Source organism: Azolla caroliniana, unplaced genomic scaffold (genome assembly GCF_043228905.1).
Source record: "Azolla caroliniana isolate FFs.n. ecotype wild unplaced genomic scaffold, voAzoCaro1.0.p SCAF_6, whole genome shotgun sequence".
NCBI lineage: Eukaryota > Viridiplantae > Streptophyta > Polypodiopsida > Salviniales > Salviniaceae > Azolla > Azolla caroliniana.
In genome coordinates, this window is record NW_028230441.1 from 18,829,032 (window position 1) to 18,842,954 (window position 13,923).

The 13,923-nt window shown below is 39.8% G+C and overlaps 2 protein-coding genes across 2 annotated transcripts; one reads left to right on the forward strand and one right to left on the reverse strand.

Annotated features, from left to right (window-relative positions):
* The first annotated feature begins 8,866 nt into the window (after positions 1-8,866).
* On the forward strand, positions 8,867-11,540 carry LOC147863226 (uncharacterized). Its single transcript, XM_087321869.1, has 3 exons — positions 8,867-9,277; positions 9,748-9,852; positions 10,833-11,540. Exons 1-3 carry the CDS (start codon positions 9,076-9,078, stop codon positions 11,270-11,272), a joined length of 747 nt encoding a protein of 248 aa, XP_087177995.1. The 5' UTR covers positions 8,867-9,075; the 3' UTR covers positions 11,273-11,540.
* A 1,071-nt stretch (positions 11,541-12,611) lies between these two features.
* Positions 12,612-13,870, reverse strand: LOC147863227 (small ribosomal subunit protein eS12-like). Its single transcript, XM_087321911.1, has 3 exons — positions 13,520-13,870; positions 13,004-13,069; positions 12,612-12,926 (listed from the first exon to the last, which is right to left on the reverse strand). Exons 1-3 carry the CDS (start codon positions 13,853-13,855, stop codon positions 12,867-12,869), a joined length of 462 nt encoding a protein of 153 aa, XP_087178037.1. The 5' UTR covers positions 13,856-13,870; the 3' UTR covers positions 12,612-12,866.
* Positions 13,871-13,923: the final 53 nt, after the last annotated feature.

A 13,923-nucleotide genomic window follows, 5' to 3' on the forward strand; every position in this document is an offset into this window, starting at 1 on the left:
GTTCAGGGAAAGACATTCATTTGTGACCCCCATGGTTTTTAAAACACCTTTGTGTTACCATAGTAACCAGATCTTGAACCTCATCTCATATGTCTAGAGGGGTATTGACGTGAGATAATGATATCGATTAAGGTTTGCACATGATATGTTTACATCATGACACGATGTTATGACTATTTGTCTGACCTTATCCTATTTCTTTGCCAGAAATTATCATTCAATGGCTCATAATAACAACCTAATGGCATCCGCCCAAGCGGAATGAATTCAAGGAAATCCTCTTGGGCCAATCCCCATTGAGTCGTATTTTTTATAAATACAAAATTTCCTTAATTCTACCTTGCACGAGATTTCTGAACTTCGGCAATCTAATAGAGCTCTCGAGGCACGTGTCATTATTATACAACATGATACTAATATACCCGATGAGCGTCAAGGTTAACCATCATTTGTCGTAAAGCCATTTATGGGAGAAAAAAGAGGAAAGAACCAAAGAAGCAATTTGCCACAATTTGCACATGGCTAGGCCGATGGGAGTCTCATTTTGAGCTCTATCCCAAGCCAAATAGTAAGAAGATTGCATATGTTGATCGAGAACTAGGGGGTAAGGCCGCCGCCTAGTGGCGTGGGCTCCACACTTTAGGGAAATTGCCAAATACCTGGACAGACTTTGTCAAGGTTTTCAAGGGTCAATTTCTGCAACCTCCATCTCGAACCGAGGCAATACAAGCTTTAATGAACCTCTCTAGCCGAAAATTTTCCTCGCTAGAAGACTATGCTCACCATGTTGGAACCGAAATCCTAAAATCGGGTCTAGATGGGGACAATTGGTTAATAGCTTTGTTGAGATATCAAGCTCAACTAGATTTAGTTAGTTAGTCAACACACATAACTTAGTAGTTACCTAGATAAAATCTAGTTAGTGTGTTGACCGTAAATCCTTAAATAGAATTTTGTACTTGAGTGGGATACATTGTAGATCCTCCATTCCCATGTTCATTTAATATAGGACTTACACCTTGGTACCTATATTCTGTTGGGAGACAGGTCCCTCCGGATGGGAAGGGAGAAGAACAGTGCCGACGAACAATCTCGGCCGAGGCCGAAACCGGAGGAGGAGTACCCGGCTACGGAGAGCCGGATGGTGCAGACCCAGTATGAACCGGATGAGGAGTACCCGGCTACGGAGAGCCGGATGGTGCAGACCCGGTATGAACCGGATGAGGAGTACCCGGCTACGGAGAGCCAGATGGTGCAGACCCGGTATGAACCGGATGAGGAGACATATTGGTAAATATGTTTCTGAGAGTCCATCGAGGCTATATTTGTAAATAGCCGAAAAGTCATATTAGTATAAATATGACTTAGGGCAAACTTTTGTTTGGGGTTGTCATTTTCTTGTTGGTGCAAGAAGAAGAGAGAGCTCGTAACGTTGTACAGAGAGAGAGAGAGAAAGAGGTCGTTGCCTCTGTTGTAACCGCCGCCTGTGGCGAAGATCGTGAGCACGAGGTCGTTGCCTTCGTGAACTCACTGTTTTGTACATTCCAACTTAGTGATAGTTTGCAGCCTGTGGGCTGCCGTGGTTTTTCCCTCTTTGGGTTTTCCACGTAAACATTCAGTGTACCCTTTTCTCTCCTTTGTGTCGCGTGTTTTTCGTTTCCTGTTTCCTGTGTATGAAAAGAATCTCGGTTGTGGCTGAGCGTTGTGCATAAGGAGCGTTGAGTTCCCGTCATATTCTACTCACACATGTGTACCTTCGCACATGAGATGTATATATACCTCATTGTGGGTATTTTTGTATGTGATGATGCTTTTTAATATACACTCTCGTTAATCGTCCCCCATTTATATTATTGTTCATAAGTGTATCTTCCTCTCTCTCTTCCTCCCACACACATACACATACACATGACATAACCTCCCGCTGCTTAACTACTCACATAATTAGTCACTAATTAACCCTAGTTAATTACCTAATCATTAACATGGTATCAGAGTGTGTGGTTTAGCACATCTAGTAAGCCCACCCGACTCTTTGTGTTTGTGTGTTCGAGATGCCGACAACAAATCCGGCTATCTACGACCGTAGTGCCACTACATAGCACGTGTACGTGATCGAAGAAGAAGAAGAAGAAGAGACACTAATCAACATGAACACACAAATGGGTAGGTCGCTCCCTAGTGAAAAGCTAGACCGAAGCAATTATTCATCTTGGGAGTACAAGGTGAACCAATACCTTGTCGGCCAAGGGTATTGGAGCTACATCACCGGTGCACTCGAAAACAAACCCGGCATCACAAATGCCAACTACCCCACATGGGAGCAATGTGTGAGTCAGGTAATGTATTGTTTGGCAACATGTGTCCACAACCACATGCTTAGCCACATTCGAGACGCCAAGACGCCTAAAGAGGCGTGAGAGAACTTGAAGAAGATGTCCGCTGCCAACACAACCACCTGAAAGCTTGAACTCCGAAAATAGTTGAACTACATTCGGCAAAAAGATATGTCCGTGTCAAACTACACCGCCAAGATCAAGAGCATTTGCGGCTCGCTTGGCTCCATCAATATAAACATCAACAAAGACGAGATGGTTCAAATATGCTTGGGCAGCCTCGCACAACAATTCGAATCGTTAAGGACGGCTATCCTAGCGAGAGAAAATCCTCCTTCATTCTTCAACCTTCAATCAATGCTATTGGTTGAAGAGAACCACGTCTGAACAAAGACCAAGACGTCGGAAGGACAAAAGTTCTTCTCGAATTCGGATGGTGGCCGAGGACGAGGTCAAGGCAATAGAAGAGGTTGATTCAAACCATCTCATGAATGGAACTAAAACCTTCGACAACAAGACGCAAGCCATCAAGGAACTTTCGAAAGAATGGGGAGTTTCCATGCTGAACAAGGTCGGCAAACATGGCCCATTACTTGCAACTATTGCAGCAAAATCGGCCACCGCGAAGAGGAGTGTCGGAAGAAGAGAAGTGAGTCGGCTTCTACTAGCCGACAATTCACAAACTATGCCACCAACTTCGAATACGATGACTACGGTGGACTATTCGTAATGAGACATAGAACGAACTCTATGAAGACCTCCGACTCCACAAGCACCTCCAACTCGGAACATGTGTGGTTCGTCAACTCCGGCGCCTCACATCATATGATGTCACACCAAGAGTGGTTTCATGACTTAAGAACGCCGGATCGACCCGGCCTCATAGAGACGGGAGACAACACCACACATCCCATTCGGCACATCGACAATGTTCCATTCGGCAACAAAGGCCAAAAAATTGCATCAAGAATGTCTTGCACATGCCCACAATAACAAAGAATTTGGTCTTGGTCGGTCAAATCGTGGGGCAAGACATGCAAGTTCGTTTCAACAACAAAGGATGCTTCATCGAGAAAGATGGCCGACTCGTAGCTAGAAGACGGAGAGATGGTCAAATGTTTATTATCGATTCGAACGAGATATCAAGCTCAACTAGATTTCGTTAGTTAATCAACACACGTAACTTACTAAGTAGTTAATTAGATAGAATCTAGTTAGTGCGTTGACCATAAAGCCTTAAATAGGATTTTGTACTTGAGTGGGATACATTGTAGATCCTCGACTCCCATGTTCATTTAAAATAGGACTTACACCTTTACCTATATTCTACTCACACATGCGCACCTTTGCACATGAGATGTATATATACCTCATTGTGGGCATTTTTGTATTTATTGATGCATTTTAATACACAATCTCATTAATCATCCCCCATTTATATTATTGTTCATAAGTGTATCTTCCTCTCACACACATACACACATACACACATATCACATAACCTTCCGCTGCTTAACTACTCACATAATTAGTCACCAATTAATAATTACCTAATTATTATCAAGCTTGTTTTGTCAATGGCATCTCAATTCAGACTATCACTGGATAGTGCATGATAAGGATCTGAAATCCTTCGAAGAGGTCATTGAAATTGTTCTTCGTTATTAATGCACTTCGAAGAAGGACCATAACAAACCCGAAGCGCCCAGGACTAAGCAGTCACAATTCACTAGGAAATGCAAGACACCCAATGAATTCATAGATTGTAATTGTAAGCGACAAAATCCTTTTTGCATATTCTGCAAAAAGAAGGGCCATACATAAGAGCAATGTCAAAAGCTCCAATAGAAAGAGCATGACAACAAAACGAAAGTTGTAGACCATAAAGGTCAGATTCCTGATGTCCTTGAGGTCTATACACATCATTTAATTATTTGTAAATGTTCTTTCCCTCACTATGTATTGGGACCCAATGATTTACTACGTGCAAACAGGTATATCAATGGACCTCCTGTACAATGTTTATTTGATTCCGGAATCTCACACAATTTTGTGAATGATATGGGGAATCCAACCCACTGTAAGTGATCACACCTATAAGGTGTACTTGGTTGATGGAAGAGTACAATACATCAATGGGGCGATTCATTTATTAGGAATTTCTATTGATATTTCCATGTAATGAATCTTTGTACCATTAATGTAATATTGGGTTATCCCTGGTTTTATAATAAAAACTCTTCTTTATCTATTGATTGGGTTCACCATTCCATTACCTTTGTACTGAATGATTGTACTCATTTTATTCAATGTGTGAAAAAACAATCTCTTTCGATTGTTTCCTCCCCATCAATATTTGAGTTGTCTTGTTCTTCTTTATTTTATTGTGTACTTAATCCGAACATTCACGTTTATAATATCAATAGTGTCTCGGTTCATGTATCATATTTTGAACGACAACAACTCGATGAAATCTTAAATGATTTTCGTGATGTTTTCCTGAGTGAACTACCACATGGGTTACCTCCTAAACGTAATATAGACTATCGTATAGATATTGTACTTGACGTTGCACCAATAAGCATACCTTCCTATCGCTTAAGTTGATTCAAAGAGGATGAGGTATCTAAGCCACTTAAGGACTATTTACGAATGTGTTATATACGTTGTAGTGAATCTCCATGGGGTGCACCTGTTCTCTTGGTAAAAAAGAAAGAGGGCACATGGCGTATGTGTATTAATTACCGACGCTTGAATAAAGTGATGATCAAGAATTCATATCCATTGCCCCGGGCTGATGATCTAATTGACCGTCTCTAGGCAGCTCGATATTTTACGAAACTTGATCTACCACATGGGTTACCTCCTAAACGTAATATAGACTATCGTATAGATATTGTACTTGACGTTGCACCAATAAGCATACCTCCCTATCGCTTAAGTTGATTCGAAGATGATGAGGTATCTAAGCCACTCAAGGACTATTTACGAATGTGTTATATACGTTATAGTGAATCTCCATGGGGTGCACGTGTTCTCTTGGTAAAAAAGAAAGAGGGCACATGGAGTATTTGTATTAATTACCGACGCTTGAATAAAGTGACGATCAAGAATTCATATCGTAGGGGTGATGTGCCGGTAACCGATTTGCATTTCGCTTCTCGAATATATCCGAAAAGTCACTATATCATGCAGGCAAATTGTTGACAGGAACGGAGATGTCCCACGACAAAACAACCAGTGTAGCAACCAAGCCGGAATCGGCCGCACCGGGAAAGTGATGGAGCAATTGCACCAATCCACAATCGGATCGTGTGTCTCCAACCAAGATAACACCAAAACAATCGGATGTCAGGGGGTTGCAATGAGGTAGAAGGTTAGTACCTCATGGTGGGGCCCGACTTGAAGTACCAACGGGATAGTGACTTCTGTAACTGCCCCCAAAGAGAGAACCTGTCCATCGATCGCTTCGACGGATATGGGTTGTGATGGGCGGACGGTGGGGATATTATGTGCGCGGACAAACGATATATTGATAAAACAAGTAGATGCTCCGGAGTCGAGCAAAGCATGAGAGTGTATTGATGTTGACCCAAAACAAAGACTTACTTGCAAACCAAACCCTCCTAATGGTGGAATGGACTTGTAGGAGCATGGAGAAGGTGGGTAACGGGAAGCGTCCAGTGGCATGGCTCCTACTATAGCTGGACTTGGTCGTTTTCCTATTGTTGAGGAACCTCCACAAGACGTGCACGGTGGCATTGGTGTCGAGGGCCCTACATCAGGCAGTGGCGGATGACATGGTCAGGGTTACCACAATAGAGACAAAGGCCATTGGCACGACAATGTTGGCGTTGGGCATCAGTTAGTGGTTGGAACAGAGCGTGGTCAATCTCCATTGGGGTATGGGAATCGACCTCCATCGTAGGATGAGTATCATTGGGTGAGGGCAAGGTTGGCGTGGGGGTCGAAACTGAGACGTAGGGCCTAGCTATTGATGCGTTTCAGGAGGAAGACTAAAACCTGTGAGTCCCACGTTCTTCCTGACGAAGTTCGAACAAATGATTTGGGAGATTACTTGAGACAATGATGTGGGCTCCGGAAAGTTCAAGAGAAGAGTCTTGACATCATTTCGGAGACCGCGACGATAATGGTCGTGTAAGGCTTGGTCATCCCAACTGACATCGTAGGCAATCTGGCGGAACTTTGAAGCGCAAACAAAGGTTGGACGTGAGCCTTGTTGGAAGGAATAGAGTTTCGTGAGTGCCATTCGTCATCGGTCTATCTCGCCGAACGTAGCTTCAAGCTCAGCAAGGAAAGTGGTGAAGTTTTCTAAGAGAGGGGATGAGGTCTCGACCAACGGTGCAAACCACGCTTGCGTCGGCCCCAAGAGAAGGGTGCCGACCAGAGAAAAGTCATTAGTATACCATTGGGGTTGTAAATGGATGATAAGTCGAATTTGATTGATGAAGCCGCGAAGATACGCCCTCGTGCCGTTGAATTTGTCGGGTAGGCTAACGGTTGGTTCAAGGACATATGGATGGTAAGAGGAAGTGGTTGGGCTAGGTGCCGACGGCGGTTGTGACTCGGTAGGTGGTGGGTTCCTTGATATGACAGATTGAAGCTCTCGTAATGATTCCCGAAGGATTTCATTTTTGAGTTGAAGTTGTTGCAAGGTTGCCATTACTTGGTTTAGGTTGTCGAGAGAGTTGGACATGGTAGCAAGAAGAGGAAGGTGAACAAATTATCACGGACGAGTATAATAGGGTAGAACCAAGACGAGACTAATAACTAGGAGAGAGAAAAAGAACAAGAACTTGACTTATGATTCCGTAACTGGTGTTGTCCACCTTGATTAGAATCAAGGTGCACCTGAGTATTTATACAAGAAGGTAGAGGTATGTATGCTAGCTAGGAATAGAGAATGCATGAAGTTCCATGCAAGCTAGGAATAGAGAATCCATGTATGCAAGCTAGGAAAAGAGAATGCATGTAAGCAAGCTAGGAATAGAGAATGCATGCAAGCTAGGAACTTCCAATGTTCAATCTACCATACATGAAGTTGGATTTTAATATAAGATGCATAGATGGGTGTAGCTTAGTTGGTAGGGTTGCCCAATGGAGACTTGGAGGTCTTGGGTTCAATCCTTACATTCTACCGTGGTGTCTCAAATTGTGAGTTCTTCAAGAAATCAATTATTTAACTCGGACATCTCATAACCGAACGAGGAGTTGAAATTGATCATTCTCGCATCGAGAAAGTCAAACTTTGGCCCACTCTTCGGAATATTCGAGAAGTTGGATCATTCCTGAGAAGTTGGATCATTCCTGGTACAAACAATATGATCATAAAGCACTAAGTCTTTATATACAAGTCCTCCAAAAGGACAAACAAAAGTATTGTCACGTACTTTAATGCTCATTAACTGAGCATCTGACAATAACATCCTATAATATTCCTATTTACTAAAATAGGAATGTAGGCTCCTAACGACTCGTCAGCTCCCCGCCGATCCAACCTAGTCGATCGACCTACGTTTGATCCGGCCCATGTTGAGCTTGTCTCTCAATATTTTGCCATTTTATAGCCAAACCCCACGATAATTATACTTCTATATTTTGTAAAGCTTTCATTTATTATAGAACTTATCTTCCTAGATAGTCTCATAAATCTTTTTGTGATCGTTGATTCAAGACATACCTTCATATAGTAAACATCATAAGAGTTGGTTGAAGATAGAGGTTGGCTAGTGAAGAAGGTTTTGGATACATGACACAATACCCAATGTGTAAAATGGTGTTATTGAGTTTTAAATGCAATATGACATTCTCATATTCTAGCGTGGTGTATGAGAGTAGGTAGGTTGCCTTGGGCGATGACTTTAAAATGAAGACATATTTTGAATGTTACATGTTCTTTTGTATAATGATTAGGAAATTGGAAGACATAGGTTCATTACATGCCCAGTTGCTAAAGCGATTTGGGTTGTTATATATCTCAACTTTGGGCATCATTAACATACGGTATTTTGTCACTCTTTCAATGGGTTTTCATTGAGACATTAGAGCTCTACCCACCCCATCATATAAGGTTGTGTTTGACTATCTTAAGTATTGGGGGGGATGTGGGATAATTGAAGCCTGAGAAATAGGTTCTCATTTGTTGGACTTCATGGGGGTACCACCACAACTCTGTAGGCTAAACGGACAGTTGATATTGGCCATTTTTCGCAACTATGTTTGTGTGGGCACATTGCCCCCAAACGAGTTAGATTGATGATATTTAGTATTACAACACCTTAGAGGGTGGTTTAGCTTGGCCATATGGTTACTTGTGAAAGTAGCTAAGCTATACCAAAACAAAGGTTTTTGTATTGTTATATTGTTCTAATACAAACAATAGATGGTAGCATCAACCGGCTAACACAGGTAAGTCCAAAGAGGGCGACCTGCAAGGGCCGGTAACTTGGAATAACCAGAGGTCTTAACTCTGGTTAAAGCTATAGAGGATGTACCTTTTAACTCTTGATGGATTACCATGGAAAACTCTCACTCTGTTCAGAAACCCTAATTTTCGTTTGCGCTTCTTTTAAATCAGTCTTTTCTTCGAGGGAAACCGCGATTCAGAACTTAGACAGCAGCAGAGGTAGAGGCAGAGACAGATATATTTGTCTCAGCTTCATTTGTTCTTACATTGATAACGGCAGTAAGTCAAAACGAGATCTTATCCTGATGAAAAATGGCTCATCAGAATAGCCTTGATTTTTCTCCTCTTGAGCAACATCATTTGGGCAATCATACTAGTATTGATTTGAACCTCTCACAGAAGAACTCCTCTCACATTGCTCCCAAAGACCCCAACGAAGTTGAGGAGGTGGGACATATGAACGCAGCCGACTCCGGATCGAATCCTCCGCAGGATAATATACAAGTTCAATCAGGTACATACATACAAAACAAACGTGCATACATTTATACAGACATACCTACATGCATAGCCTTGATTACTCAGTGGATATTAAGACTGGAGACTGACAGCAGTTGTATGTGGATGCTTTATTTCATGCGTATATGATGGTATAGAAAATAACATAGAAAATGGATTTCAACATTCAGGCAAAAGAATGTGCAAGTTCCATTGGGTATAGTGGGATGAAGTAAGTATGTGTTATTTTGCATGTGGATAGCTATTTTAGAAGCTCATCAAAGGTATGTTCTTGAGTGCAAAACCTAGGGGTTTATGGATATATAAAGAGTTAGCAATCCTCTTCCTCACTTTCCACCGTCTCTTGATTCTCCTCAGTTTCTCTCCATTCTAGTACCAATGGTTATCATTAAGCCTTCTATTTTTTAGTCTAAATTTTAAATTTTGATCCTGACTACTTTTTATTTATATTCTGATCCTAACAAGGTGTGATTGTAACGACTGGAAATGCCGATTATGATTTGAAGAATCCTTTGGAACTTGCAAATCAATCAAATCCCATCACACCCCAAATACCAAATGTTGACCCAGGTTTGTCTTACTTAAGTAGTGCTTCTTTGTATTTCCTCATTTGTTATTTATGCTTCCGTGAGAAGGTTGATATGAAAGTATCGAAGACTTAAATGAAATGTCAAGATGCTTGGAATAATAGTGAAATTATGAGGTAGTACAACTAATTTATAGATATTATTTCAAAATTTATATCTCTATTATAATATTTTCTCTTTAAAAGTGAAACGTGATTGTTGAACTCTCTTCTGCTTCTTTAAGCATGTATAGTGTTATTACATGGATTGGGTTGGTGATGGAAAACTTTCTTTGTTCTAATCGTCTGAGAGTCCTTTCTATGCATGGAATAATAGACAGGTATCAGATAATACCGAAATTTTAGAGAATTTTAGAGGACAGTTACTTATTTTGTTTGTTTCATCTTCTGTTTGTAAATATTTCCAACTGGCAGCGTTCAAATTTTCAACAGGTACTTTAGTGAATGCCATCATGAAATAATAAAAAATGGTTACAAATTCTATATGAATTTTATGGAAATTTTTATATATTTTTAGCGTGTACTTTTTGCTTTATGAATATTTCCAGCCTGAAATTTCAACGTTTGAACTTTTATTTTATTGATAAGGGTTCTGGTTTGAAATAGTAAATTATGGAAAGAACACCACAAAACATTGATGGGGATTTAGTGGAAACATAATTTGTCTCCAGATTATTTTACCTTTTATAAAATATTTCCAACCTACAAGTTCAAAATTAACACTGGTTTAATGAGGGAGGAAAGCTTTATTAAGGAACATTGGGATGACTCTAAAAGATTACAACTATGTTTTCTTTACTAATCTGCCAAGTTTATGTTTTCATGCGGAAACGAATAAGAAGCTATAAAAGGCTATAAAATGTTCCTTTTTATTTATATAAATGTTTTCATTAATAATGGTGAGGGTGTCTCGTTTTCAACAGAACAGTATGCAATTGCTTAAGTGTTCTATTTTGTTTTGTAGGTGAGATCACAACAAATGCTCACTCCGAGCGTCGAACAACAAAGCGTGGGGCTGCATCTTCAGGCCGGAAAAGGAAGAGCTCTCAAATTTTAAAGCAGTCTCCTTCTCCATCTGAGACAAACAAGAAAGTTCTCCTTGCACTGGGAGTCAATGACGACGAGGTCATACCTAGATCTCCTAAGCAACAACTCTTGCATAAACCTAACCATCAAAGCAATCCATCCCTGAAAAGCAAGCAAAAAAACAATAATGCACCCGATATTGCAGAGCGTAAGGTGTTGTTAGATGAAAGGAAAATAAGGTTAGCTGAACAACGATTTGCTCTCGAAGAGAAAAAACTCGATGCCACTATTGAGATTGGCAAGGGGTTAATTATCTCTATGGAAAGAATGACAGACACAATTTCTGCTCTGGGAAGTTTAGGAAGTTCCCGTCGATAACTTTGGGGCTTAAAAAATCTAGACACTAACATCAATAATTTTGAGTCTTAGAATAACTCTCAAGACCTGCTGTTGATAATTTCAATGCTTACAATTTATCCTCGGAATCCAAAGTACATAATCTGAGACTTGATGTTTCCCCGAGGCAAAGCTTTCTTTGTACACTATAGAAGGATTAACTAGTCATTTGACTGCAATCTGTGTTGTAACTTTGCATTGTTATAGAATTAACATATTTCTAGAAATATATCATTTTTTTCATCGGTTTTGAACATGTTCATTTACACTTTTGGTTGTTCGTAGCCTGTGTATCAGAACTTAATGCTAAAGGTTGAATTTTAATGTTTAAAAAACTTTCAAAGTTTAGCTTTTTGGTGGGGGCTAGTTTACTTCTATTTTTCTCAGGTCTTTGCTGCGGCACAAAAATGTGAATAATAGAAACAAGTTCTTACACATACTTGGAGTCATGATGTGGTTATGAGGAACCAATCATTGGGGTGTGATGTAAGGGTTCTCAGTAAGTGATTAGTTTTAGGTTACATTCAGCTCGTAAAGACCTTGTATATCAATGAGTGGCCCACTGCATTATGACTCACAAAAGCCTACTGGGACAATTATAACTGATGGAATTAGTAACCAGAGACTTTCATCTTATCTCTGAGCACATGCCATGTAAACGCATATACTCACTATTGAAGAGGTTGGTTGGGTGTTTTATAACCTATGATAAATAAGTAGGCATTTAACTTCGAAGAATATGAAACATAGCAACAAAAATGTGCAGTTGCTTATATTTATTGTCTAAACATTCTATTTATCATTGCTTACCCACACAATCATCCGTTAGAAAAAGCTTTTCTACACTAAACAATTTCGAATTTAGGATTCCTAATGAAGTTTTACGTTTTAAGAAATTGGATGACTGCAAAAAATTCCAAAAAGAATAAAAGATGTTGATTTACCAAGAACTCATGCCAAATAGCTTAGCAAAAATTCTGCAATAAAGATGTAATATTGCAAGCCCTGGATTATACGTAAGATGTAATAATCCAAGCTCTACGTAGGATAATACAAGTACATACTATCGCTGCATAAATATTATCTCAAAAAAATCTAAACCCAATGCCAATAGAGAATCAGAAAATCTTCCTAGACACTTGGCCAAGTAATAACAATCAAAAAGTTATAGGCATGTACTAAGGAGAAAGTTATTGGTAGGTTATCACTCTATCTGTGTACATTCATTCCTTCATTCATTCACAATTGGAGATCCATATTCAAAGCAATTCACACAATCAACTAAATTATAGAGCTAAATTCAATCAAAGAGACACCAGAATAAAATAATATAACATACATTGAAGTTTCCAGTTCAATCACAAATTGATCGAAGACAAAAAAAAAATGGTTTTTTCAAAAATGATGATGTCGTGGTCAGACATTTGGCCAGATAAGTCAGATATTTGCCGTTTCAATGGAGAGATGGTAAACTCATATTAAATTAGACCCAAGCCAAAACTAAAAGTGAACTCTAATGAAGCATTAAGATGGAGATTGGATTCTACGCTAATTGAGGAACAAATTTCGCATAAACTCATTGGCTCTTGAGATACTCTTGCACAACGTTCAGACCCTCAGTCTCCTCACCATAATCCTGTTCAACAAGAAGAATTTAATAGGACTGTGCTAGTAAACGAATTAAACTTGAAAAGAATTGATTGCATTGTATACCTTCACAACTACACATGAGCAACCAACAACCTTCCTTGCATTTCCTTCTGAATCAATCTTACAGAGCTGCATCAGCAAGGAAAAAAATCATAATCAATATACAAACCCTCCACAGTACATTGCACAAATCTAGTGCCACAATAACATCTCTACAATATAGATGACACCATAATCAATCAATGCAACGAACCTGGAACTAGTATATTCCACATTCTCAAAATACAATAATCTCTCTAAAATGTATTCCACAATCTCAGAAAATGATAACATCTGTACTGTATATCCCAAAACATAAGAACAGACTTCCTATACCTGAAAAGCCACACTCTATGAATGAAGCTAGTTCTAAAAAGTACCAATCACTATATTCTCATAGTACTAAAACAAATTAATCAAAATATCAAACAAATGAAATACTAATAGAAGCGCTTTCAAATGGAAGTATATACATATACCAGCCCCTCAAAACCTTCAAAACAGCAGTTCTTAAGAAAAGGATAAAAAGGAACCACTTACACCAGACCATTCACCGAGCTTCTTGGCACTGGGGACAGAGATAAGGTTAACATTGTGTTCAGAGCAAAGAGCTTGAACAAGTTTCGTGTAGTCGGGTTGGTTGCAATCTTCAGCCAAGACACATAGCTGAGCCGCATGCTTTTCAATAGCTTTCGCTCCTTCGTGGAGACCTCGTGCAAGACCATCATGTGCAAGAGCCTTTTTTAACACAAGCTGAAGCCCAGTTAGAATATCCATGGGTTCACCAAGGGCTGGGGTTGATGATGTTGCCGGTGCATCGGCCAGCACATCTTCTGCTCTGTAGAACATAATAAGGGACAGAGACAAATCACTCATGTCAATCCATCATTACCTTGTATCAATAGAACCACTCTCTGAGATAGCCTAGTTTTCGCGCACATTAC